The 24596-nt window shown below is 37.0% G+C and overlaps 1 protein-coding gene and 1 pseudogene across 3 annotated transcripts; one reads left to right on the top strand and one right to left on the bottom strand.

The window, feature by feature from the left end:
* Positions 1-1789: 1789 nt before the first annotated feature.
* Positions 1790-23009, top strand: LOC114256148 (SH2 domain-containing protein A). 3 transcript variants are annotated; one of them, XM_028195758.2, is made up of 12 exons: positions 1790-2243; positions 3136-3327; positions 4302-4511; positions 4608-4697; positions 6079-6168; positions 6264-6428; positions 11430-11798; positions 13438-13721; positions 14985-15147; positions 16935-17284; positions 22512-22589; positions 22686-23009. In XM_028195758.2, the coding sequence occupies exons 1-12, from the start codon at positions 2097-2099 to the stop codon at positions 22702-22704; spliced, it is 2157 nt and encodes a 718-aa protein (XP_028051559.1). In that variant the 5' UTR covers positions 1790-2096; the 3' UTR covers positions 22705-23009. The 3 variants fall into 3 exon arrangements, with proteins under 3 accessions (XP_028051559.1, XP_028051573.1, XP_028051577.1); XM_028195772.2 differs by lacking the exon at positions 4608-4697 and having other exon boundaries at positions 1845-2243; XM_028195776.2 differs by lacking the exons at positions 1790-2243; positions 3136-3327 and adding an exon at positions 3979-4069.
* Positions 17806-18777, bottom strand: LOC145797453 (chalcone--flavanone isomerase pseudogene; annotated as a pseudogene).
* Positions 23010-24596: the final 1587 nt, after the last annotated feature.

Raw genomic sequence — 24596 nt, 5'->3', positions numbered from 1 at the left:
AAATGATCGTTGTAAAATTGAAATTATTCTTACTTAGATTGGTTTTTCTTTTGATAAGAGAAATAAGTTTGGTTTCTCTTTGTAAATTTTTTAGTTTTCCCTCTCCACCTTGCTATGTAAATAAAGTCTGATCAATTTTTTTTTTTTACCAAAATTGTATTTAGATCATGAATTTAAATAGAAATTTAAAAAAAAAAAAACAAAACAAAAACAAACAAACAAACAAAGTGAAGAAAATTTTTTAACTTATATTTCATTTCATATTACTCTCATATTTTCTTTTCCGTTTCTGAATTCTTATCTAAATTCATATTCCAAATGCATCCTCTTGTAGATTGTAATTAATTTTAAAAATACACCAAACTTTCTAATTTTTTGTATATTGACTATGAAGAAAAAACTAGACAAAGATTATTATTATTATTTTTTACAAACTTCTTTTTTCAAATTAAGGTGGAGCATCTAATGATAAAATTTAAAAAAGTGAAATAGCCCAAATCAATTAAAATGGTTTCTTGCCAACAAATACTTGGATGGTACACAATAGGAGTGAGCAGCGAGTATATCGATCCGTCTAAATTGACTGAATCAAATCGATTCGCCACATTTTAGATAGATGCGTAATGACAAACGGATGGTTATAGATTGATTTTTCCAATCTGCCTAGTTTTGAACGGATTGACGAATTTGAGGTTCCTTTAGCCGCAACAAAATCGCCAAACCGCGAGCACCTTTAGTAATTTGTAAGACTTTATATTTTCAATTTGTTTAGATATTCTGTTTGTGTTTTCAATTGAAGAAGAATTTAAATATTTTGTTGAAAAAAAAGTTTCAACTTGAATATATTTTTTGAATTAAAAAAAAATAAATGTATTATTTATCTATATTTTTTGTTTTTAAATCTAACTCTAAAAATAATAAATAAAAAATAATATATGCTGGTTGGTTTTTATTTTTAAAAACAGATACATATGTAAAAATACAGAGGCATACAATCTCTACTATTACTCTGTTCATGATTTTTATGGTTTGAATTATTTTTATATTTTAAGAACCACATATTGTAACACTTTATGTGGATGAACTATGTGATTGTAATATGTACATGAGGTATGTAGTGATTGTAATACTTTTTTAAGTCATTTACTGTAATATATATATATATATATATTTTTAAATTTTAAGAAGTGCACAAGTTGAATTATCTTGAAAATTTATAAAATTTTAAACCTTCAAACCGATTCACATCTATCTGCCAATCCGCTCAATCCACATTCGCCGGATTAGTAGACGGATGTGAATTGATTTTCTCTAATCTACCAATTTGACGGACGAATGATGAATTAGAGGTTCCGTGGCGGCAACCGACCCGTACCCACCCCCAGTATACAAAAAAAAAAAAAATTAAAAAAATTGAAAAACACAATGCATTTTTTTTACAAATTTTAAAACACTTTGAAATTGATAACTTCTTTGAAAATTTTTAGTATTTTTCAAACAAAAATGATTGATTTACCAAATAAGCCACGTCCGGTCAGATGATCAGCCGGACAATTGCGTGGACAACTAGTATGACCCTTGTCAATTACAACTGTCACTCTTATTTACTAGTGTATCAACTAACATCTTATCATATAATTGACTAAACGACTGTTTGGATGGTCGACTGCACAATCGACACAAATTCAAACAATTTTAACAAGTCTAAATTCAAGCAATGCTTAAGGATATTTATTAGTAGTTACCTTAAAATAATAGGTATACATGATTTGTAGACAAAGTTTGTAAATTTTGTTTATTTGAAACCATTCTTATTACGCGGACATGGCGCAATACTATTGGACAGAGTAGGGTTGACGCAATCCACTGGATCTTTTTGGACCAATTTCAACAAGCAAGGAAAAGCTTGAACTGCCAGGACATCACCAACCGTTACTGAACAGCCGTCATGTTTTTTTGCTTTGCTTAGAGAGAGAAAGAGATAGATAGCGGGAGAATAGAACGCAAATCTAGAGAGAGAGAAACCCTCCCCCCCCCCCTTCAAGAGAGACAGAGACAGTTCTGACAGTAGAGAGAGAGAGAGAGAGGGCACAATCATGGGGTCTAATAATGTAGAAGTTGATTACTCTTGTTTGAAGGATCTTAGATTGGAAATCAATGGTGAAGAAGCGACTTTCTCTCTTTGTTTCTGGCTTTACCTCTCCAACTCCACTCCCTTCTTTCCCTCTACTATCCTTCGTCAGGTCTCTACTTCTCTCTCTCTCTCTCCCTCCTTAACTTTACTCGCTCAATTTTCCGTATTTAGATTTCCAAGTTTGTTTAATTCTTCAACATTAGGCGTTCATACAAAGCTATTTTTCTTTTTAGCAGGTTTACTTATCAAATTATTTCTTTTGCCCCCCTTATATATATATATATATATATAGTTATGGTGATTGCCTTAGGTGCGCTTTTGTTGTTGGGATCATCATATAGAAAAAAGTGGTTCTTGAGTAAAGAATCTAGAAATTAGGGTTGTGTTTGGATGAGGGAAAGGAAAACTTTTCTAAATTGCTATCCAAATCCATGATCTAAACACAACCCAAAGGAAACGGAAAGTGAAAAAAGAGTAGCTTCTCATGTAAAGAATTGGCCGACGTGATATATGTAGGAAAGCTGAGTTTCTCTTTTGACACACTAAATATTGATGTGTAAATGGTTACTAATCAATAAATTGATGTATGAATTGTGGATAAGGGTGTGAGGGAAATATTTCTTCCAAGGAAACAGTTATGTGGTGGCCTCATTCTTTTTCTGTCAACCAGATGCATAAACATGAAGGAAAACAGTTTTGCTTTTCCCTCGTGTAGCCTAACTGCCCTCTTTTCTTATGAACTAATAATCAGAACGGAATGGGTTCTGCTATTCTTATCTCAGCAATTTTCATTAGTACTTAATTCACATTGCAAAATTAGTGGGAGTAATTCATATCATATTTTACAGGATGCATGTGATGATGACGTAAAGAATTTAATCAAATTTTGGCCAAATATGGTTATTTTAATGAGAATTTGCTATAATTAGCATTTCACTATATGTGCTCTATCTCTATTCATGGTGGATGAGTGGTTCACTTCATGTAACTTTTGTATGCAGATGTGCTCAGAGACCAGATGCAGTGTTCCTTTCCTTGTGTTGGATGAGAAGAAGAGAATGATGCTTTTGCCACTGCTTTTTCTACATAAAGAAGCACCCAGTCCTGACAATCCTACTCCATGGACAGAAATTCCACATGCATCTGCCAAGATTGTTTTCCCTTTTGAAAAATGGGTTCATGTTGGATGCGAGGCATGTTATAAACATTTAAATGTCCAACTATTGATGTGATAGAGTTGACTAACCAATTCGGGTTGCTTTCATGTTGTTGATTTTTTCTTTTGATTCTGTATCAGGGAACTTAAATATAGCATTTATAAAAAATTATATCATGGCTTTATCAACAAACAGATCTGACTTATATATATTTGGCAACCTTGTGTTTGGTTTTGCATGTATACTTAGTGAAATTTATAATGGGACCTTGTGTTTAAAGAACAAAGGTTGAAAGTATGCACTTCATGAATTGATTAGATTCTGGTCTGGGCATCCGAAAAAGATGATCTTATGGTTAAAAGATCTCAGTGCTTAGGCTTTAGGGTTGGGAAAACTGTCTTTCCCTTCCCCTTTCTCTTTACAATTCTTCAGTTTTATGCTTACGAATGTTAATATTGTCCCCTTTCTCATGAAAACTTCAATAAATGCATTGCCAATAAATGGGTTAGTAAATTGTTTACGAAGAGTGTGAAGACATATAAGGATTAAAATGGTAATACTCTTTTATATGATAAAACGGTGATGGAAATTTCTAAATATATAGTGTAACAACCTCTCGAGGAAATAGTTTTGAACAACAATTAAAAATGTGACATACTTTACGACTATTGATGTTATTTACAATTAACATTGGCAGAAACTAAATTCAAAAGCTTAGTAGGATTGAAAGCGTTGATGTCACTATACGAAGTTCAAGTGAGATATGGACTTGGTCAAGGTTCTGATTGGCTTCTTTAAGTTACTTATTCTTGTCAATTCAGTCTGTCCTTGTTTTATATTTTCATTCTTTTCTGGATATGTTTATGAAATGGTCATTGTTGGTCAAGGTTCTGATCGATTGGCTTCTTCAAGTTGCTTATTCTTGTCAATTCAGTCTGTCCTTGTTTTATATTTTCATTCTTTTTCTGGAGGTGTTTATGAAATGGTTATTGTTGATGCATTCATGTTAGGTTGCTACTGATCTAGTGCGGCTTCACGTTGATGGGGAGATTGTGGGAGAGAAGCCTCTGACTTCCTCATCAAGCAGTGACTCCAACTCACATGGTTTAAGAAGAGTGTCTTTGGCTGGCGCTGATGGAGATGATGATAGGTTCCATGGTTATGTCCATGGTCTGGAATTCCTGCATAAATCATCATCTATCAAAGACCATTTTGTTAAGGTGCATACTCATTGTATATTCTATCTTTTTTGCTATTATTGCTCATATGCTTGTAAAGTCACTTAGTTTGCCACAAGTATTTTTGTCTGATACCAGGATCCGCCTCTGCAATTATCCATTGATGGCTCAAGTGCCTCTGAGATTGAAGAAGACAATGATGGTGTTTGGAGTATTGTTGGTGGCAAGGTTAATGGAATTATATTTAATTATATTTTTACTTTGTAAGCCATCATCCATATCAATTTTTTGCTTATGAGAAACTGAGTCATATTTTTACCATTCTTTTATACAAGTGTTATCCTTTTACCACCCCCCCCCCCCCCCCCCCTTTTTTTTTTTTGGCAATATTGCTATTGAACATGATGCAAAAAGTGTGTGTGAATTTAGATGATGCATGGGTTAACCTTTTCAGTCTTCTGAGGATTATAAAGTCAATCTGTCATTTTTGCCTTCGATAATGTGCCCACACATCTCTGTCATGTTTTTAATGTTTAGACTCTTCTAGGATTATATGACATCTTAGTCTTGTAATTTTTTCCACATCAGATTGTTAAAGTACATGAATGTTTCACCATTAAGAAGTCTCAGTCTTGCTTATTTAACAAGCCATGTTTTTCTGTGGAAGGCATGGGTTAACTAAGTTTGTTTGTTTTTCTTGTATTTGGGAAGCCAAAAGTTGGCTTTTTTTGGCTAAAATTCACAAAAAGACCAAATAGGCTAAAATAGCCAATAAGACAAAATGTCACATCAAATCTATAATCATTTCACTTTTTCTCTCACTAACATCACATTCAACTACAAAAAAATCCAATCCTCTTCCCAAACACAAATATTTTAGTCTACTAAAATAGCCAAAAATTAAAATAGCCTATTAAATTAGCCAACTTCTCAACCGAGGCCCCTATGAGGAGATTCTAAAATTCCTACAAGGTCTAGACAATAGATGTCAAATCAACATTTGAATCACAAACTAAAATCTCAATTTCCCAATCGCAAATCTAATTAGATTGTAAAATTGTACTAAGGCCTCGTTTGGCAAAAGGCTATTTTAGCCAATTAGTCAAAAAGTTACTAAATTAGCCAAAAAGCCAACAACCCATACCAAAAAGTCAAAGATTCTCTTTTCTCTCTACTTTTTGCACATCTTTTCGTAATTAGTCAAAAAGTCATCCCAAACATACAAGTTTTTTTTACCTACTTTTTTAGCCAAATAGCCAAAAAGTTACTAAATTAGCCTGTTCCCAAACGAGGCCTAAATATAAAAGTTCAAAATTCGAAATGATTATGCCTCGTTGTACGAGGGTAAAATGCCTCACGTTACGCATTCACCTTTAAAAACTGTGTTAGTTATGAAAGATCTAATTTTCACACCTAACTAAAGCCTTGAGTTTGGAGAGTTGAATTTCCCCGCCAAGCATTAAAGTCTTATTTATTTCCCATGGAGAGAATACATTAAATGCCAACTAACATAATGTTTTACATGCTACTTTATTTTTGGTCAAGTTAATGAAACTAATATGAAATTTCTTCTGATGCATTTTATTTTGTCTATTTGGTGGGAACACAGGCATCTTGTCGTAGGAATTTTTCCTTGGATGTAATCTTATTGGATGTCTTTGGCAAGCGTGAGCGTGAGCTCATGAACAAGGAAATGGAGGTTTTCATATTTGGCCTTTACATGCTGTATAAAGTGACGTTATTTACGTATAAAATTTTGAGATACTTATTTGTATCCATTTCTTGTCTTGTCAGGTTGTTGCTTCACTTATTTATGCTGACAACGGGACACCTGTCGAGAAGCCAAATGATGCCGAAGCTCCCCTTCTAACAAGTTATGATGGAATTGAGTTTGCTTGTTGTGATAGACCAAGTAAACTAATCAATGGTCGTGCTTCCTTTAAGCTCAAGATATCCCAGGTGCTAATATTATTATGAAACATAGCATTTGAATCTCTTTCACTAATATTAATGTAGATATGCATTTCTTGGCAGCATGGAAAATGAGGGATATAACCGTTGTTGAAGGACTCCCATACATAGCTACAGTGGTAGCTCTAGGATTTTTCTTCGCTGGGATCAATAAAGAACCGACACATATCCATTTTCAATAATTTGACAAAAATAATTTTAAATTTTTTACAACAAAAAGCTTAGTACAATTACTAATGTTTTTGTATGTATATATATACAAATACATATACTTCTACATTGTCCTTGATTAGTTTTCATATTTTGAAATCATTTTATAATTGTGTCATTATCAATACTATCAAGTATTACATTTTCAATTTATGTGATTAAACAATCATTCATCCACTAGACCAAAAGTCTTTATTCAATGATATCACTTTCTATTTCATACCTATCATTGTCTCAATTATAACCTTGTGCCTCAAGGTGTGAAATTGCATATTTAACACCCGGAGCACCTTTTTGGTGTTAGCTTTGACTGGAATCTGAATATAATTTTCCAAATCTTTAGTCTTTTCTAAGTCACTCTGGAGGTAGGTTTTTAATTTCTTCTTTAATGGTCATTATTGTCGTTTTCATTAGAATATTACCCCTTTGTACATGGATTGTTTCACTGTAGGACTGGAATGATAGTGTGCCATATCATGTAATCTAAAATGTAGTATGATACAGGTTGGTTAATATGGTATACATAGTTGGACTGTGTTGATGCATTTAAAAATGCTAGAATAATATTCTTTCAAGCGGAAGGGTTATTACTTATTTTTGAAACATAATATTATTATGTTGCTGGAGTTGTTCAGCTAATTTAAAATTTTTGTTTTATCGGATCAAACCATTTAATGACATATAGAACTTACGGCTCCCTAATAAGTTGAGTTATTATTAATTTACCCATGGCTTCTCAGTAATCTTCACCCAAAAGAACTCTTAACTTTATAGACTGTAGGATCTCTCTCTCTCTCTCTCATGTTTTATGCTTATTATTATTAAGATTGAAAAACAAACTGAGGAAAGAAAAAGGTCTAAATCTTTAAATTTGGTGTTCTGGAATGAAACTGTATGCTGTTTCAAAAAGTGCCTTCCAAATGCAATTTGCTAGGTTATTACCATCAAGTTCTTAACTAATGGACCTTGCTGTTACTCTGTTGATTGATCACTGATTTAGTTGTTAAGGGCAACTTGAAGTTAGAGGTCAACAATTGAAAAGTATACTTCAACACTGTTAAAATTTACCATCACCTACCACCAATTTACCATCACCTACCACCACCTACTCCTCACCTACTCCTCACCTACTACACTCACCCTCTCCTATATAATGAGCCACTCACCATTTGTAATAAATATCAATCAATACATCAATCAATAATACATACAATTTATTCTCTATCTATCAATTTATTTTACATGGTATCAGAGCAGGTTTAGAACCTAATATTTTCGCTTCCCCGGCGGGCGGCAACCTCACTTTAGCTGCCCGCCGGACCTCAACCTAGTCTGCTAAAATTTTCTACACATATCTTCGCTCTTCTCTGTCCTGAAGTCTGATCTTTCATTCCGATCCAATCATCAATTTTAACATGGTAGGCCTAGGTCTCATCACTGTCTTCATGTACCTCTGGATGCACAATCTCCCCCAACAAGCTTTCTCCAAGCTTCTCGCTCGCCGCAATCACTCCGCCAACGAAGCCAAGCGCCACTTCGTCAAAGGAGCTCCGTTTTTCGACAAAGCCAAATCCCGATCCGCCATCGACAACTCCGCCGCGGCTTCCCTCACCAAGTCCGCCGCCGACGAAGCCGACAAAGCCATCGCGATCGACCCCAAGGATGTCGCGAGAAAATCTTCTCAGTTTATGAACTCTCCATTCGGCGGTCTCGGATCACCGGCCTCGAATGCTATTGCAGTTAACAAGGATCGCAAAATGCAAACTGGCGAAACTCTGACTATGGACTACCACCGAGGTGCTGGTGTTGAGGTGAGGATTGCAAGGATATTCAACACATCTGGGCCAAGGATGTGCATTGATGACGGTCGTGTTGTTAGTAACTTTGTTGCTCAGGCCCTAAGGAAGGAGCCGTTGACGGTGTATGGTGATGGGAAGCAGACGAGGAGTTTCCAATATGTTTCTGCTTTGGTGGAAGGTCTGATGCGTCTAATGGAAGGAGAACATGTAGGACCTTTCAATCTTGGAAACCCTGGTGAATTTCCCATGCTCGAACTTGCTCAGGTGGTCCACGAGACAATTGACCCGAATACACAGAGACATATCTCTCTCTCTCTAGTTACTTTTCTTCTTTTCAAGACACCCATCTTCTATATATATCTCTATGTTTATTTTACTCTTTTGCACAGCCATCATACTCAGCACCTCCCCACTCCACTTTTTCTTATTTTAATATATATATATCTATATATATATCTATGTTTATTTTACTCTTTTGCACAGCCATCATACTCAGCACCTCCCCACTCCACTTTCTCTTATTTTAATATATCTCTATGTTTATTTTAATCTCTTGACCATCATCCTCTTCTCTCTCTCGGAGGGGACACACAGCATGGTTTTATTATTTTTTTTTTTACACAGCATGTTTCTTCTTTTTTTTATTTTTCTTTCACTTTATTTTTCCTCCTTTTTTTTTTCATTATTATTATTATTATTATTATTTAAAAAAAAAAAAAAAAAACCACCCAACTTTCTTTTTCTTATATATATATATATAACACTTAATTGGTGCTCTATTTTTATTCATTATTATATATTCATCATCACCATGCTTATCTTTTCATCACCATCTCCATATTTTTTTTATTATTCGATTCCCAGAAAAAAAAAAACACAAAAAAAAAAAAAAAAAACATTCATCATTCCACAAACTCATTTTATTCATGACGGGGCTCACCCCGATCACCATTTTACACCACAAAAAAAAAAAAAAAAAAAAACAAACACAACAACGGCTTTGTTTTCTTTTCTGCAGACGACCACACACCGACATCCCTTCTCTACTCTGCCGCCGGTCTTTTCTTCTTGCCTCCGTCCTGGGCAGCCCTTGACGGTGTTGCCTCCGTGTTTCCCACTCCACTGGGCACGATCACTCCCCCCTGCTCCTCCACTGCAGCATATGGCGGACCTCCAAATCGGAACATCACGGTAGCCTTCCGCTTCAGCTCTTTGTTTTCTGCCTTTAGCACACTTATCTCTGCTCGCGCATCCTTATACATGCGTTGGAGCAGAGCCAGCTGGGAGTTTAACTGTTGCACTTCATTTGTTCTGCTCTGCAGCCGGTGCGACAAGTTTGTGACCGCCGTCATGGTTTCCACACATGACTTCAGAGTATACTGATTGGCCTCAATATCAGTTTGCACCGCCATTTTTTGCTCCACCGACCGCATCGGAAAGTTCAAAGGAGCAAACCCAGAAGTGTTTCGTTGGGGTTCACTGGCCACCGCACCAGTTATTTCTCTTGTGGACTCGTTCAGTTCTGGAAAGAGCGTAAGCAGACCACGGGAAGAGGAGGCCATGTTCTGGGTAGCTGGACGGGAAGAAGAGGCCATGTTATGGTTGCTGAGTGTTTCAGAGATGGGTTGGTTACAGAGTGTTTACAGAGTGTTACCAGTGTATCTCTCTCAGCCCACGAAGAGTTTTTCAGAGGTTTCAGACTGGTTTGATTTCCACATGTTCTCTCAGCCTCCGCCTTCATTTATATAGCACATGACGAAGAGGCCGACACGCGCACTGTCGATCACGTGCATCGCCGCGTGTCTGGCGCGCCTTTTGATGGCACGTCTTTTTATGGATTGGACACGCTTTTTGATGGCACGCTTTTTTATGGATTGGGCACGCCTTTTGATGGCACGCCTTTTGAAAGATTGGGCACACCTTTTGAGGGTGCGACTTTTTAAGGGTCCGACAAGACTCTATAAACTGTCCCGACATTGATTCCGGTTAGCTCCTTTATGGGTCCGACAAGACTCTGTAAACTGTCCCGACATTGATTCCGGTTAGCTCCTTCAAGGGTTCGACAAGACTCTGTAAACTGTCCCGACATTGATTCCGGTTAGTTTCTACACGGGTCCAGCAAGACTCTGTAAACTGTCACAACAACTGTCACAACATTGTCTGCTCCAACGGTCCGACATGACCCCATAAACTGTCTTCTACATCGGTCTGACACCGCCATCCAGTGTCCTCTACACCGTTATGACACCACCATACAGTGTCCTCTACAACGTTATGACACCCCCATACAGTGTCCTCTACAACGTTATGACACCCCCATCCAGTGTCCTCTACAACGTTATGGCACCACCATCCAGTGTCTTCACCAATGGTCTGATACGACCATACAGTGTCTCCTATCCTTTTTTATTTTTATGTATTTTCTTGTTTTGTTACTCTCTCCAAACTCAAGTTGGTTAGTTTCTATCCTCCTTGAGTTTGCGGGGGGCTGTTAAAATTTACCATCACCTACCACCAATTTACCATCACCTACCACCACCTACTCCTCACCTACTCCTCACCTACTACACTCACCCTCTCCTATATAATGAGCCACTCACCATTTGTAATAAATATCAATCAATACATCAATCAATAATACATACAATTTATTCTCTATCTATCAATTTATTTTACAAACACTATAAAAATGAAGTTGCACTTATTTCAGTATGTGTCTGTTGTTTGAAATATTGGAACTGCTGAGAACTATACCGTATGATTTATGAACTACCCAGTTGAATTTAGACATCATTGGGCATCCATTAATTGTGTCACTATTGAAAAGGTCCTAGCTTTTGATATTAATATTCAGAATCATTCAATTTTTTTTCTTGTTGCAAAGAGACAGACTTTAGCACTTGCTATCCTGTTAACAACTGGCATGTGTACCTGAATCTACCAGAACTGTCAGTGACTGAATCTTCTTTTCTTGTTTCAGCTTTCATCTAAGTGTGATAATAGGCTTTTCCGCATTAGGTTTGACATTCCAAAAATGGGGAGATATCCTTTCTTTGAGACATTCTTTGGTCCAATTCGTTGCGTTTCACGGAATCGTAACACACGGGCTTCTTCTCTGATGTGGAAAAAATCAAACTCTGGCATCCATTTACTCGGTGCATCTCCGTCTTCTGGGTTGGATAATGGATCCTTAGAACTTCTGTACAATATTGTAAATGAAGCAAAATTAAACCCATCATCAAAGCGGATGAAATTAGGACAAGAAAATCGATTAGCAACTTGTAAGGCTGATCTCACCATGGACCGAACTGATGAGGAATGCAACTCTCGTGCCTGGACAGCTGATGAGGTATATATTTTGTTGTTTTAACTTTTTTTGACATTATTTTCATTCATGAAGTATGTGCGAATACAACTTATACTACATGGACTTGTATGAATGTGTGGCTTATCCATGTGACACTTTGACACTTGAGTGTATGAGATGTACTAAACATGCGTAGTTGGACGTTCACCAGGCATGCATGTCTAGCAATTCAAGTTTCCGTATAAATATGCATGGAATGCTGTGTCACCTTCTAAACAACATTTTATACTATAAATTAAAGAATAATATTAACAAAGACAAGTATTATGACATGCTACAAAGGTTATTCGTCGAAGTTGTGAAATGGGGGCCTCAAATGAACTGTAGTTTCTTCTACAAAGATTTATTTTATCTTTAAAGAAGCTTCTGAAGGTTTCCACTCTCCATGTCTCTCTCGTTTTGCTCCCTTTAATTTCTTTCTCGTCATTGAATGAAGACAAGGTCTTGTCAATCAATCGATTAATTTTGTCAAGGAGTCAGTTCTCTCTCTCTCTCTCTCATTTATCTACCTACCTATATTGGTCTCTGTATTTAACTCAATCTTGTATCTTCTTGTTTTTATCTAGATTTGGTTATTTGGATTTTGTTTAATATTGCATAAGGTCACTAAACTTACCAAGGAAAACAACTTAAATATAGTAGGAATAAAAACATTTAAAGCATGTATTTGATAAATCCTTAAGAGGGAAAATAATTATGAAAAAATAAAAGAAAATCCTTAAAGAGGGAAAATAGTTTATTCCAGTAATTCAATGTGTTATTGAAATTTTTCAAAAATATCTATCTCATAATTTTCATGCATAATCTTTCGAATTGTACTTCTTGTCGTCATTGATTTTCGTTATCAAATTTGGTAGCTACAGTTTGCAGTAGACAAAATGTACAAAGAAGGAAAAGACCAATTGCAGAGATTTTTCTGTAAGCAATCACAAAATGTCCGGAACAAAACATTATTTTCAATTTTTATGGGACTATTGATTTAGGATTATCATGCCTTCAAGGTCAGGAACATCTATTTCTAATGACATTAGCCCGGGTAGATTTAGTTTGGCAGAGAATTTTTACCTAAAATAGACAATCAAATTAATGATAAAACCATTCTTTTTATCGAATGAAATTTTTGGCTTATGTAATAGGCCAATAGCCTTGTAAGTATGAAACTTGAACTGGAATCTTCAGTTGACAAATAAGTGGATCTACAGAAAAAGGAATTACAAGGGAAATATGCAGTAGAGAGGTGCACATAAATTGATAAGTTAGTGGGAATTTTGTCACTTATAGAATGGAGTGAGAAATCAAATTGTTCAGAATAGGATATTATGAGAAAGAAACATAGAAGATAATTATTAATAAACTTTTTTCTCCTGGAAAAGATATCACAGGCTATGAGAAATTTGTGTCTGTGCCATGTGCACATCAAGATGGAGCTTTGGTGTACAGTTCAGATCCATCAAATACTGCTTGCTACTATTTTATATAAGCTATACCTCTTTTTTTGTTAACATTCTTAATATGATGGCTATAGGTATGGGGTGTTCTCGTTGATATTAATTTCATTTTTTGACACTATATTTGTTATATTTTGACACCTGGGTCTCAGCCTATCACCATTGTGAATTAGGATGATAATGCATATGGAACTTGTTTAGAGAGGAGACCAGAAAACCATGAAGAGACAGACAACTCCCCATCTGATTCAGAGAGTATTGAAGGAAGAAACTTGGACTTCAAGAGCATGTCTGGTAATAGGTGTCCGGTTACAGATTTGGCTATCTTCAAATACTGCCTGGGAGGATTAAATGAGAGGGCTCTTTTGCTCAAGGAGATGGCAACAGCAGCTTCTGAAAAAGAACTTGCAAACTTTGCACAGCAGGTTTCCCTGTACTTGGGATGTTCCCATCATGGGTAAGCCACAAAATATTTAATATTCTGGATTATTAAATAGTATGTGATTTTTTGGCATATTTGTTGGCATCTGTATAGTAAAAACCATCTTCCATTGTGGTCTGTTACCAATGTTTGTAAGGACATATATACATTTTGACAAGTATAAGAACCATTCCAACCACTTCAAGTCCCTACCCAATCTATCTTTAGGACCCTCCCTTTTACGCTGCCTTTTACTGCAAACAGAGCTCCTCTGTCTCTGACCTTCAAAAGCTCCATAATCTCTTTCTGAATCCATTCACAAGAAATCCCCATAAAACAGCTAAAGCCCCATCCTTTTTAGCACCCGATCAGACACCATCCTCTGTTCAGCTTCGCACCTCTCAACACCTATAGCCCCAGAATCAGCCCGATGCAAGAGGCAAAACTGCCAAAGGATTGCGGGCCAAATGCTGTCTAAGGTCATGCTCGGTCACTCTGACTCTCATCTGTGGGTTATCCACCACCCTCTCCACCCTACTAAGCTCATCCCTAAATACAGCAGCCTCTTCCCCCAACTCAGAATCCATGGCCACCCCTTGAGTACAAAACTGGTCTTTAAAAACTCCAGGAACCCCAGCCCAATCTGGAACAATGGCCAAACGCCCACTGATAAGTAATAGAGGCTTCTTGAAATATTCCCCAACCTCACCTCTGGCGCTCCAATATTGAAGAAAATGTTTTTTCCAAATTTTTTTCTTTGTGATAATAAAAGTTACTTATTTTGCTATGTTGATTTTCATTTATTTGATATTTCCACATGGTATGATGTTTTTTATTGCATTACACAATTACACAATTCTTGTAGTCATACTATATTTTTTCTTAACACCAACCCCCCCTCCAAAAAAAAAAAAAAAGGAACAAAAAATCAATATTTAAAAGTGCAGACCCAGTGGAATCTAATAAGGCATGTCCAGGGTTGGAACCTACTACTTGATTCTCACTGTCAGGAGATATCACGATTTGCCAATATCACTCTCGGAAATGAATGTACTGTTTTTAAGCTTTATGCACTTCTACTTCCTTTCTAGTTGTTGACAAAGAAGCAACAGAGTATGTGCCACTTTTCTGGATGAATTTTGGTGTAATGTTTTCTAACTGGATTGATATTGGAGTTGCTTCAATCCTTTATGTTTCCCATGTGATACACCACCTAAAAATGACACGGAGGATCTACACGGTAGATGCCATATGTTTCGTCATCCCACTTATAAATATGAATATTGTATATATTTTCAGGCACCAAATAATAATTGCAAAGAAATTGGTAGAGGAGGGAACAAAAGCTTGGGAGCTGATCTCACAGAATAACCCCAATGTTCATTGGGAGAATGTGGTTTCTGAGATAGAACAGCGTTTCAGGAAGATTGTGTGTTGCAGTTCCAGATCTTTAACACAACAGGTCTCTCTCTCTCTCTCTCTCTCTCTCTCTCTCTCTCACACACACACACACACACACACACACACACACACACACTCCATCAACGCATGCATGCACATGTGAATGCCCATTTATGCATTTACACAAAATTACCACTTATGGCTGTCTTAAGCCTCAAATGCTTGTGATTTGGAATTGATTAAACTGGCTGCAGAAAAAACCTGGCTTGAGCCGTGATGGTGACATCAATAGGACACATATATCTTACAGTTGAGCCGTGATGGTGACTCTGTTGTCTGGTTGTAATCGTTAAGTCCAGTGTTTTACATTTATTTTTCCTTTCTTGTGTACTGATTCGTGGGTGTTCTCTCAAGTCTCAAGTTCTTAACCATAAACACTTTTTGGTAATTTTTATCTCCAGATGACATCCGCGCACTTTTGCACCAAGATTTTTTAAATCTTTGTACCTCTCTAGTAAGATTTTTGTTACTAGGCTTTTTTTGTCATGCTATGTTTGTTGGAGCATGATGAGGCAGGGGTCACTTGAATATTTTATGTGAAGATGTTTTTTTGTCATGCTATGTTTGTTGGAGCATGATGTGGCAGGGGTCACTTGAATTTGTTAATGTGAAGATGTTTTTATCTAGAACCGAAGGTTATCTGACATTGACCTAATGCCTAGTTACATCTTTTAGAAAGAAACTTACAGTGGTACAAGCATTATCATGAATAATGAACCACAAACCCTTTGTCGTTCCTCTGTTATATGACGGGGCATCACCACCTCTAATGCCCATTTTAGGGTTGTTTTGTATTGCTGTCGTTTGATGATCAAGAAATCATACAGTAAAAACTTGACAGGACTTAAAATGGATGATTTAATGGATCGATGTATATTGCACAAAAAGAATGATGAAGTGTTTATCTAATATTAATAAAAAAAAAAAAAAAATTTAAAAAAAGGCCCAATTAGTACACATTAATGTGTGTTTGGGAGGGGAAAGATTGAGTACACACCTAACCTTTGGCATAATGCACAAAGTGGTGGCCCTAAGACTTGAACCCATAACCTCAAGGTTATTAGGTCAAGTCTTAACTATTGAACCAATAGTCACCCCTTATCTAATATTAATAATTAATAATAAATTATAAATTGTGTTTCTAACCAAACAAAGCCTTAAGTCCCATCAAATGGGGTCGGTTACATGAATCCTTCTTCTCCACGCGGCCCTATCAAAGGCCATTTCGTTAGCCAAATTAAGTAGATCCATATCTCTATTTACAACGTTAGTCAACGTTAATCTAGGCCTACCCCGTCCCCTAACACTCCCCTCTACCGTTATAGCATCGCATCTCTTCACTACTGCCTTTGTTGGTCTCCGTTGAATGTGATCAAACCATCTCAATCGATTCTCTCTCAACGTTAGCCAACGTTATACTAAATACCTAATTAAACCCAGTTTAGTTCCCTTTGAATGGGGGTCTAGGAAGTGTGTTTCTTATATATAAAAACAAATTTTAAAAACATTCAACAATTGTAAGATATGCAAAGCCTTCACATAAGGCAAGATGCCTGATTTATCTTTATCAGTTGGAACAAATGCTTCAATTCCCAGTTACAAAATTCCAACTTATGAAATTTTAGATTTGGTTTAAAAATAAAGTGAATTCCCATAGGCCAATATATTGTAAATAATGTTTCCAAGTATTGTTTACTTATTTACTGTTCTAAATGTAAAGTTGTCTCAAAATCAGGTTAAAATGCCATGGTTGAATTTTTTTTTTCCTGATTTTTATTGATCTTCCAGGACTTGGAGCTTCTGAGGAGAATTGCTGGGTGCCAGGAGTTAGTGGCCCGAGAAAACTTTGAGAAGATGTGGTGTTGGCTATACCCAGTAGCTTTTACATTATCAAGACACTGGGTAAATGCAATGTGGAATTCTGCATCTCCTAAGTGGATAGAAGGATTTATTACAAAGGAAGAAGCAGAGTCTTCACTTCAAGGTCTTGGGGGTCTTCAAGATCCTGGGACATTTGTACTGCGGTTTCCTACTTCAAGGAGCTGGCCCCACCCAGATGCTGGTAACTTGGTTGTGACTTACATTGGTAGTGATTATAACATTCACCACAAGTTGCTGTCACTTGATTTCATTTTCAGGTGCGTACTTAATTCTTTTTTCTTTATTTTTGTTTGCAATTACATGATGATGATATAATGATCTTGGGTTAGAATTTCTTGCTCTGGTTTAAACATGTAGTTGGGCCTGAAGAAGGAACTGAACAATCATGGTTTAGCAAATGATGATTAAGAGAGTGAAGTTAGGTTTACTTACCGAAGGGTGGAAGAAAGTGGGCCAAGAAAAGAGGGGGGGGGGGGGGGGGGGAACTCAACCCCTGGGTGGAATGCCCCCAGAGTTTGAGGTAGGGATCAAGAGAATAGCTTGACTACTACAAGAAACTTAGAGAAATTTTAAGTTTGTTAGAATTTCCCATCTTTACCTTCACCTACTCCACTACACACTCCACTTCACCTACCTCCACTTCACCTAACCCACTATCACCTCCACTACACCTACTACCACATTTTCTTCTATATATAGATTGTATAGGAATTGTAATTTATCTATCTTGTAATAAATCAATCAATATCAATCAACAATACATATTTCATTCTCTCTATTTTTCCATACATCAAATTTTACATGGTATCAGAGCAGGTTTAGAATCTCATATTTTCGCTTCTCCGGCGGGCGGCAACCTCACCTTAGCTGCCCGCCGGACCTCAACCTAGTCTGCTAAAATTTTTCTACACATACCTTGAAATTTCCTTTCTTCCACCTGCTGAGTGCACAAACCACAGACAGCACACATACAATTCTCTCTCTCTGTGGTTTCATCAGAGCCCTTCATCAAACTCATCTTCAACTTGTTCACGTCCTCCAACGCTGCTTCTGATAATTGTTTGTTCTCTATCACCGCAGTCCCGGTCTCAGGTAAGGAGCTGTCTTTCGAGAAAGCAATCGTCAATGATCCAAGGGGTGATTGGGTAAAAAGAATAGAACCACCATCGGTATAGGTTCCAACTGCTTTCCACTAGGCAACACAATTTTCTGTAACCTTCTCTGAGTATTGTTGCCCTGTTAATGGCAAGATCATAGTCACCTGTGTGAACTTCTCAAAGGGACCGGAAACGATATCCCTGAAAAACTCGACGGAGTCCGTCAGCTCCTCTGTACTCTTGCCCTTCCATTTAACGGCGAGCGAGGGAATGGCGCTATCTTCGAGGTACACTCCGATGGCCGTGAACTTTATAAACTTCCCTTGGATTTCCAAACCCCTCTCTCCTGCGCCGCCGAGGAAGAAGGACTTGACCGTGCCCGGAGGTTTGACAGTGGAAGGGAGCTGCTTGTGGACCGACTCCCGCTGCTCTCCTCATGGCTTTCGATTGGGCAAGCATCTCATCATGATTCCGTTTCTCCAATACATCTCATCATAGTTCCACTTTACTACTTTGTTTCTTTCTTTTTAATTTATTTATTATTATTTTTTTATATCTCTTCTTTTCAAGAAAAAAAAAAAAAAAGAAAAAAAAAAAAAACTCTCAATGGGAGGGTAATATCTTTGCCACAGCTGGAGCTCAGGTAGATACATGGGATCATAATAGGTCCCAGCCTGTGAATAGCTTTGAACAGGGAGAAAGACAGACACATCCACATGGGTTGGTTTCCATTCCCACTTTTCATCATCAATATGTTCACTTTTTTTTATTATTACTTTTTTTTTTATTATTTTTTCAAAATCTCCTCCGTTTGATTTCAAAAATCTATTATTTTTTTCTTTATTTTCTCCAAACCACTTTCCTTATTTCCCCCATCTTTCATTTTTGATTTCAAATATATTTTTATTATTTCTTTCTTTATTTTTCTTTCACATTATTTTTAATCTTTTTCCAATTCCATTCATACCATATAGCTTTGCACACCAAACCATATTTTATTCATCTCAGGGATCAACCCCGATTACAATTTTACACCAAAAAAAAAAAAAAAAAAAAAAAAAAAACCACAACAATCACATCCACAGGCGGGATTTTTTCTTCTCTACTCTGCCGCCGGTCTCTTCTTCTTGCCTCCGTCCTGGACGGCCCTTGCCGGTGTTGCCTCCGTGTTTCCCACTCCACTGGGCATGATCACTACTCCCTGCTCCTCCACTGCCGCATATGGCGGCCCTCCAAAACGGAACATCACTGTGGCCTTCCGCTTCAGCTCCTTATTCTCTGCCTTTAGCACGCTTATCTCTGCTCGCGCATCCTTATACATGCGTTGGAGCAGAGCCAGCTGGGAGTTTAAATGCTGCACCTCATCTGTCCTACTCTGCAGCCGGTTCGACAAATTTGTGACCGCCGTCATGGTTTCCACGCATGACTTCAGAGTATACTGATTAGCCTCAATATCAGTTTGCACCGCCATTTTTTGCTCCACCGACCGCATCGGAAAGTTCAATGGAGCAAAACCAGAGGTGTTTGGTTGAGGTTCACTGGCCACCGCACCAGTTATTTCTCTTGTGGGCTCGTTCAGTTCTGGAAAGAGCGTGAGCAGGTTCTGGGTAGCTGGACGGGAAGAAGAGGCCATGTTTTTGGGTTGCTAAGTGTTTCAGCGAAATAGCAATTTCAGACTGGTAATGTTCGGAAGGGTTGGTGACAGAATGGCAACAAAGTGTTCCACAGTTTCTCTCTCCGCAGAGGCAGAGTTTTTCAGCGAAGGGTTGGTTTCAGAGGTTTCAGAATGGTATGCCTCAGCCTCAGCCTTCGTCTTGGTTAAATAGTCGAGGCAGCCACGCGTATCGCGCGCCTCTTACCGCCCGACAAACTGGCACGCCTTTTCATGGCACATCTTTTGACAAAGTGGACACGCCTTTTGATGGCACGCCTTTTGATGAATTAGGCACGCCTTTTGATGGCACGCCTTTTGACAAAATTGGGCACACCTTTTGAGGGTGCAACTTTACATGGGTCCGACAAGACTCTATAAACTGTCCCGACATTTGATACCGGTTAGCTTTTTCAAGGGTCCGACAAGACTCTGTAAACTGTCCCGACATTGATTCCGGTTAGCTCCTTTATGGGTCCGACAAGACTCTGTAAACTGTCCCGACATAGATTCCGGTTAGTTTCTACAAGGGTCCGACAAGACTCTGTAAACTGTCCCGACATTGATTCCGGTTAGTTTCTACAAGGGTCCAGCAAGACTCCATAAACTGTCACAACAACTGTCACAGCAGTGTCTGCTACAACGGTCCGACATGACCCCGTAAACTGTCTGCTACAACGGTCCGACATGACCCCATAAACTGTCTTATACATCGGTCTGACACCACCATACAGTGTCCTCTACAACGTTATGACACCCCATACAGTGTTTTCACCAACGGTCTGACACGACCATACAGTGTCTCCTATCCTTTTTTATTTTTATGTATTTTCTTGTTTTGTTACTCTCTCCAAACTCAAGTTGGCTAGTTCCTATCCCCCTTGAGTTTGCGGGGGGCTGTTAGAATTTCCCATCTTTACCTTCACCTACTCCACTACACACTCCACTTCACCTACCTCCACTTCACCACACACTCCACTTCACCTAACCCACTATCACCTCCACTACACCTACTACCACATTTTCTTCTATATATAGATTGTATAGGAATTGTAATTTATCTATCTTGTAATAAATCAATCAATATCAATCAACAATACATATTTCATTCTCTCTATTTTTCCATACATCAAATTTTACAAAGTTTTATCAAAATTCTTCTCATTTTTTGATGAGGGAAAAGTTGGGTGTGATTGTTAGGAATTGCATGGTTCCTGTTGAAGAACCTTAACCTTTTAGGAGACTAAACAACCAAGGAATCCTAAATGACAAAGAAAATGACAAAATATGTTGGTTGTATTTTCATCTAGTTACAGTGCTACAGAATTTGTCTGATACAGCAGATTTTTTCAATTGGAAAATTTGGTCATCTAGTTATTATCCCGCACCAGATGAGTGTGAGGTCCATGAGCCTTTTTGAGGACTGGGTGTTAAAACCACAGTCCATTAAATAAAGTGAAAAGGCTGATTAGGTTCACTTGAGAGCTTGAACACCTAATCTTTTGCCCTTGAGGTCTTCAATTGGTCCTTTTGAATACATAATGAATGCGAGATGTTCCCTTGGCTGTCAAAGTGGTGTGGAGTGGTGCTTGACATATGCTGCGCCACTTAGAAAAAACAAAATTGCAAATTGAACGAAGACTTTATGTAATTGCTAATGTAAGAAGACTTTATGTAATTGGATGACCTTTGCGTTCTGTTTACTTTTGATTCCTTACAGTTTTTAGTGTATGGGGGTTAAAAAAAGGCTTAAGTAAATTTATACCAGAACAGGAGCACTCTCATTAGAATTACAACATAAACTTGTGGAGTGTGCTTAGAGTCTGGAGCCAGGACTGATCTACTTAAACATGTAGAGTCAATTTGGGCTAGTTGAGATCAATCATTCCATAATTTTATGAAGATCCCCATACACTTATTCTTCCATCACATGTAAATTTTAAATACAGCTGAATAGTAACATGGGTTAGGAAGGATAAGGTTTTAAGTTAGAATAGAGTTCTTGATCTTTTTAAGTCATGATCCAGCTGGGTTGTTCACTATAAATGAAATCTCTTCAATTGGATATATTTGTATATTTCTATTGGCTTTTCTTGTCTTGTTACTCATACCGGTAGCGGGAATACAAAAGCTTACATTAACAAGCAAGGTTATTTTACAGAATGACAAACACTAATTCAAAACATACAGTTCTCGTATCTTTTAAAAGATCTGAATGTGATGTGCACGACATTGGGTATTTTTAACAGTGAGGGTAATATGTCGTAACAATTGGGTTGTCAGTTTATTGTGACACCGTGGTGGGCATATGCAAACACTGTAGATGGATTCTTGTAGTGAGATATGGAACTAAGAATGTGACAATTAAACCAGACTTGGGAAACCACAAAGAAGGTTGGGCGAGATGCATGGTATGATGGAATTAATTCATGAAAACTAATATAAGGAGGTATAATTCAACCTTAAATTGGTGACAATGTATGTTCCATGCCTGCAGTATAGCAATGTGTGGATGCTTACACCTAGAACAAACACACATCTACTATTCATGAATAAAAAAGGAAAAGAAAATTATTGTGGTAATTTTCTTTTTCGTTGCTTTATAATTCTCCATATTGTCTTATGTTCCCTGCTTTTTCGTAACTAACGAAGGATATGCTATTCGACTTACTGTTGCATTAGTAATTTTAATTTGTGAGTGATTCAAATAGAAACCTTTTCTTTCTGCCCTTGTAGTTCTGGGGAAAAGGAATTGAATTCAATACTATTGCAAGATATGCTACTTGCAGAGCCTGAGCTCTCCCGACTGGGCAGGCAAGATATCTGACAATTCTACATTTTATTCTCCATCAATTGAACTAAATATTGTTAATATAATTCTTAATTATTCATAATTTCACAAAAATGCAGGGTTATTAGAAGTCACTAGGTTGCTTGCTGCATAGTTGATGTATATCCTTTTCCGGGAAAAAGAAGTGACTTTTTCGAGCATCAGTTTTCTTATTGGTTCCTTCCATTTTCTTCTATTGGGGTTTGGCTTTGTATATGTGTTCTAATGTATATTATTATTCTCTTTAGATTTAAATAACCGAAATATCTACTATGGGAATCCTTATGGCTTTCCTTTTGAGACACTTTACAGACAGCTGCGAGAATGTAGAGGCAACCTTATTAACTTTGATTTTAATTATAATTAAATTAATCTGGATGTGATCTTGAATCACATGAATTTCGGATATCATACATGTGGGCATATGATTGTTAAGAAGCATAAAGTTTTTTAAGGCCTAATCCTGATTACAACAACATAAACAAAGTCTAGGATGGGCGATAGGGATGATGCAAAGCTCATGATTGCTGTAGGTTGGCTTAACCTAGCGTAGTCTACCAATTTTAGTTGCTGCTTTAGAGTGATAATATTTGGCATAGTACACTTTAATTGATTTTGTTACGAGTCATATCCTCAAATTTAAGATCTAAACTCTCATTTCAAAAAAAAAAAAAAATTAAGATCTGAACTTAGATACTAGATTGTATCGGTGCATGTGTGCATGGGTACACGTACGTCCAGGGAATTGGGCAACCTGTATTGAATGGATCTTTGTGTAATGACATACGCTGCAGTTAAAGAAGAGGAAGAACCAAGATCGATCATTGATGCTACTGTCAACTGATAAATGCCACTTCTTGGACCTTGAAGCTGGCAGTCGTGGTAACTCCTTTTATAAAATTTCATATTACATCCTTCTCTGCTTCAACTTCATTCCCTGTTTTCACCTTAGTGTACTTGTTTGTGTTCTTATGGCTTGGAACTCTGTCCAAAGAGACCAGAGTCCATTTTATCATCAATAATTCCCCCAGGATCACCAATTTTATACTTCATTGAGTTGTCATCTTCATCGTCGTAGTCACCATAATGGTCTTCTTTCTCCTAGGGCAAAGCATCAAGGACATTGATTTGGTATAAATTACCAATGGTTTCATAAATTTGAATTTCTTGCCCACAGAACAAACCACTTTGTGACAAAGCAAAGCAAAATCCATATTTGCCAATAATCCATATCCACATATTATATAAAGAAAATGGGGTTTTTAATTTTGAGAACTCTAGGAGTTTCAAAACTCCAATCCAATAATGTTGATTTTTGTTATTTTTTAAAAAGAGAAAAATATTATTGGCTATTAAAAATTGAAATTTAAAGTTTAAAATTTAAATATCATTGGCTATTGAATTCACCTATGATTTAGGAATTTAAATTCCAAAATTTTATACCTAATGATATACACATACTTTAAGGAATTGTTTTTCACAACAAAAATATACTATATGATCAAAACAGATTTTTGTCAACCGTTAATTTATTCACCGTTCATTTTTTTTTTATACAAAACTGATTTGATTACATAGCTATCGATATCCGATTAATTTGATTTTTTACAGGCATATAGTACTTGACGAGTTCTACACATTGAACGGTTCAGATTATCAAAACGGGACTCGTGGTGGGCCCTCACGGGCCCAACAGCACGGTCCAGTCCAATTAAAGGACTGGACAGAAGCCATACCCATTAAGTAAAATGAAATTTTCAATCACATGTTGCTCTTTGGTTTATCCAATCTTAAAAAAAAAGGTGAAAAAATCACAGATTGCTCAAGCCCTCACCAAATTAAAAAAATATATAACTCAATTCTTAAAAAATTTCGAGTTATGCTCAAGTTTATTACTCTAGCAAAGAGGGATGAAGTTACATAATTGAGTTAGTGACCACTTAAAAGTTGATACATAAAATGCATGCCATTATAGTAAAATTGTGAGCCAT

The sequence above is a fragment of the Camellia sinensis genome, chromosome 8, assembly GCF_055761805.1.
Source record: "Camellia sinensis isolate YWXY chromosome 8, ASM5576180v1, whole genome shotgun sequence".
NCBI lineage: Eukaryota > Viridiplantae > Streptophyta > Magnoliopsida > Ericales > Theaceae > Camellia > Camellia sinensis.
The sequence above is the reverse complement of the archived record's forward strand: the minus strand, read 5'-3'. Positions and strand labels throughout refer to the sequence as shown.

Excerpts from the sequence above, each read along its gene's own strand:
- LOC114256148 (XM_028195758.2), top strand. The coding sequence starts at position 2,097 with ATGGGGTCTAATAATGTAGAAGTTGATTACTCTTGTTTGAAGGATCTT. Across the intron at positions 6,169-6,263 it reads TCATGAACAAGGAAATGGAG|GTTGTTGCTTCACTTATTTA; the intron begins GTTTTCATATTT and ends TTGTCTTGTCAG. Across the intron at positions 11,799-13,437 it reads GTGCCTGGACAGCTGATGAG|GATGATAATGCATATGGAAC; the intron begins GTATATATTTTG and ends ATTGTGAATTAG.